The 4,199-nt window shown below is 38.0% G+C and overlaps 1 protein-coding gene across 1 annotated transcript; it reads right to left on the bottom strand.

Moving 5' to 3' along the window:
* Window positions 1-1,664: 1,664 nt before the first annotated feature.
* Window positions 1,665-2,651, bottom strand: LOC308460829 (olfactory receptor 14A16-like; the record flags this gene model as incomplete). Its single annotated transcript, XM_080977364.1, has 1 exon — window positions 1,665-2,651. One exon carries the CDS (start codon window positions 2,649-2,651, stop codon window positions 1,665-1,667), a length of 987 nt encoding a protein of 328 aa, XP_080833490.1.
* Between the last annotated feature and the right edge of the window lie 1,548 nt (window positions 2,652-4,199).

Here is a 4,199-nt window from a genome sequence, read left to right as displayed (position 1 = left end):
AAGCTACCAGCATAAGTTTGACCAAACTGCGGGAGGCAGTGGAAGACAGAAATGCCTGGCGTTCTCTGGTCCATGGAGTCACGAAGAGTCGGACACGACTAAATGACTAAACAACAACAACAATGTAGACTTCTGTTGCTTAGGGCAAAATATAGTGACTGATAATCTAATAAATGAATTAACCACTTAACAATTTTTTTAAAAATATCCCTTCACTAAAGCAGTTCCTATGCCTTCTCTGGAGGCAACTATGGGCAATTTATAATCAGAATATTGTGTTCAAATCTTTAGACTATGTTAGCATACCATGTCTACAGAACATGAAGTTCTTTTCATTTATTCATACAGATTCCATACATTTGAGTACTTCCATCCTTGTGAGGTCCAAAGGAATTTGCAAGGAACATGTGTCACTTGTCTTTTTGGCTATGTTATTTAGATGTTATATGCATCGTTCACTTTGCCCATTCCTCCAAAAACATAAGGGTACATCTGTTCAAGGTGAATGTCTTTTGTTTGGCAAATTGAGTGTCATCTTTCAATGAATCCCAGAGCATGACTTTTTCTCTCTCTCCAAGCAATAGTTCTTTATTCCCATACACTATCACAAATAGGATGAACTCTATCAGTTCTGGGAAGCTTACCACCAACTCCCTGTGTGGAATTACTTTCCCTGTGTGAAACTCCAGTCTTATATTTTCCGAAAGTATGTGGTTTTGTTTTTTAAGATTTTGAGAAATTGTGTCAGTGGCCACTGTGTCAATTTCCCTAACTAAAGATGGGAGGTGGGAAACATGAACAACTTCCTGGGTTTTTAAAAGATACAGCTGTTTTAACTCTTTCTTGGTAAAAAAACAACAGCACCAGCCAGGTGTTTTACTTATGGGAAGGATGCCCTGTGTCCACTTATCTGCCACCAAAGGTTCAAAGTAATGAGGAGACACTTCTGGAACAATTTTATATACAGTATACAATGAGGATTCCAGGTTAATAGTCACTATGGTATGGTAGAACACTTCATTTTAGAAATGTTACTTATGTGGGGCACAATAGTTTCAGGCAAAAATTCTTTACAGAGAACATTTAAGCCCCAGTTAGCACTCTTATTTAAAACTAGTTTCAGGATAGATTATTTCCATCTAAAATGGACATTTGTTAATTCTAGCAAGAATCTCACAGCCCCTTCTAGGATTTTTTTCTCAGCCTCAGGGAAGCAAATTGGGTTGCCCTCTAAAACTAATCCCTAAATCCAATCAGAACAGGTCCTTCTCATCTGAAGTTCCTAAACAAGGGCTCATCCACACTTTTACTTCTTCCATAGTTAGAAACCAAGGGTGTGAATAGGGTTGTTTTCTCCTTTCCCTACTCATTTCCTCGGGAAAACCCATTTTAGCTTTAAATAAAAAGAAATGGCATTCTACGGAAAAGCTTGTTATCAGATGAATGCTGTTGGAGAAGAGAAAGGGTTAGACATGCACTAAATGATAAACAGTCCCTCTCTAAATGCATAATTAACAGGCTATGTGAACAGAGAAGCAACAATGTTAATGGTATATCTATGCTGGAGGTCCTTTTGACACCCAGCAGATTTTGAGTCTGCATATCAAAATGTATCTAGAAGCTGTAACTGGTCATGATATCTCCACAGTTCCTTATGCTTAGACCTACAGAAAGAAATGTAACCTTTTCAGGATAAGTCTGGAAAAGATATTAATAGAAGAGTGCTTCACACCCAAGAGCTTTGATACAGCATTTTTAATCTCCTTATTTCTCATGCTGTAAATTATTGGATTGAACATGGGTGGTACAATGGTATACATCACAGTTATTGCAAAGTCCCCATTAGATGGAATTTTTGAGGGAGGCCTAAGGTAAGCAAAACATCCTGTGAAACAAAATAAGGAGAAGACAACCAGGTGTGGTATGCAAGTGGAGAAGGCTTTTTTCCTTCCCTGAATAGAAGGGAGTTTCACAACCACAGTAAAGATGTGTACATAAGTGACAACAATGAAGACAAAACATCCAGACACAAGTATTACACTCACCACTATAGCTCCAATTTCCATTAGGTAGAAGTTTGAGCAGGCAAGTGTAAGTAACTGTGGAATCTCACAGAAAAACTGATTGACAATGTTTGAGCAGAAAGGGGTTGCAAAAGTTGCACTCGTGTGCATGACTGCATTAAGGATTCCAGCAACCCACACACCAGCAACCATTTGTTTGCAGACTGCCCTGTTCATCACCATTTCATATTGTAATGGATTGCAAATGGCAACATAGCGATCATATGCCATGAGTGTAAGAAGGGCAACATCAGATGATACAAAGAAAAAGAATAAAAGCACTTGAGAAATGCATCCAGCATAAGAAATGTGTCTCATATTCATGAGGGAATTGGCCATCGATTTAGGGATGGTGACTGAAACAGCCCCTAGGTCCTGGATGGCCAAGTTCATCAGAAAGAAGTACATGGGAGTGTGAAGGTGGTGGTCAAAAGCTATGGCAGAGATGATGAGAAGATTCCCAAATACGATTACCATGTACAATACCAGGAACAGAGAGAAGTGTAGAATCTGCAGTTCACGTACAGCTGAAAACTCCAGGAGTAGAAATTCAGAGACAGAGGATTCATTGCCTATCTTTGCATTCATTACTAAAATGATTGGTGCTTCTAGAAGAAAACAGGAAGATAAGTATAGGTTTAAGTCCTCTTCTGATAACTTATATTTGGTAACCAATACTGCTTTGGATGTGGTTTTTGTGGGAAATAGATTTAAAAGAAAGAAGTGAACAAAATAGTGTAATAATAAATCTTCATCTGAAGGAGAACTTAGCTTTCAGCTCCATATTGATACTGCACCATCGTCCTAAGATAAACTACTGCTAAGTAGTGCTTTTTCTTCTGGGAATTATAGGGGCAGAACTACCCAAACAGTATAGAAATTTATTCATGCATGTCACTACAGCAGCAAGAAATTTGGCTTAGCTTGTCATGGAAACCAGGTCACTGGTTTTTCTATGTGCAGTCTATGTCAGGTTTCAGGAAAAATCTAAAACAAGCACTATTTCCCATTCTACACAATAGACTATAGTAGCATTGTCTGCATTTAGTTCTCCGAAAGCTATCCAGGTATAACTAAAGTTATAAAATTAAGCATCTTACTATTTTTCTTTATAAAAAATAGATTTCCAGATGCAATTTCTTCATCACTTTAAGATGTTCTGTATTCTTCTAGCCACTCGTGGATCTTTTTTTCTTTTTTAAAAATCTCTCCGTCCTTTTCTTCTGAGACAGTGAAAATGTTTGTATATACTTGCAGAACGATGATTTTACCATGGGCTGAAAAATTAGTACCATTATTATATTTATGTTCTTGGGAGCTTGGTCTCAAGAGCCCCAAACAAAATAGCAATTGTTTTCCTGGATGCTTGGACTCAAGAGTCCCACACGAAACAACCATGGTGTTTTTTTAAGACTTTGCCCAATGGGTCTAACACAAATACTGAAGATATGCAACTAAACCATCCTGTTTCAAAACAACTTACTATATAATATTTAAAATACTTGTGTGAGATATGACCAGCTCAGTATCCCCCCCCCCCACTGTGTTCTTCCTACTTCTGCTATTCTTTCCTCCCTTTTATGATATCTGAACTAGATACTTTCTGTGACATTTGAATACTTGACAATTCGAGGTCTGTATTTGATATGACCTGGGAGTTACTTTCTGTTAAGAGCCTTACATGTCTCTATGATACCATCATACATTTTGACCATCACCTTTGGTTGTAGTGGGATGTATGTTCATAACCCTGTGCCATCATACATTTTTGTCTCTGTCTCTTTTGTATCTGAGACTGAACACCCTGTGTTAAGTCAGAGTTAATGTGTTCTGCATGTTGTAGTCTGACCTGAGTTTTCTATTAAACTAGAGCTCAGCAGGGGATCTTCGTTTATCTAGTTATGTGGCCCAGTCATTTTGTAATGCGAAATAAAGATCTGTTTTGAGTCTAAGGGCTTTTCCATAAATGCTTTATAATTTTTACATTGCTTTCTGCCACCCCACTAGTTCAGTGGCATGCAGTGAAATTTCTCATGGAGGAACAGTTGGGGCTAGAAGCACTAGCTTGCAAGGAGCATATATATCCATCTGAAGAGTATTATTTTGCCCTATCTCAGTTCAGTGCATGCACTTGTA

Source organism: Podarcis pityusensis (assembly GCF_964106645.2).
Source record: "Podarcis pityusensis genome assembly, chromosome: 13".
Taxonomy (NCBI): Eukaryota; Metazoa; Chordata; class Lepidosauria; order Squamata; family Lacertidae; genus Podarcis; species Podarcis pityusensis.
The sequence above is the reverse complement of the archived record's forward strand: the minus strand, read 5'-3'. Positions and strand labels throughout refer to the sequence as shown.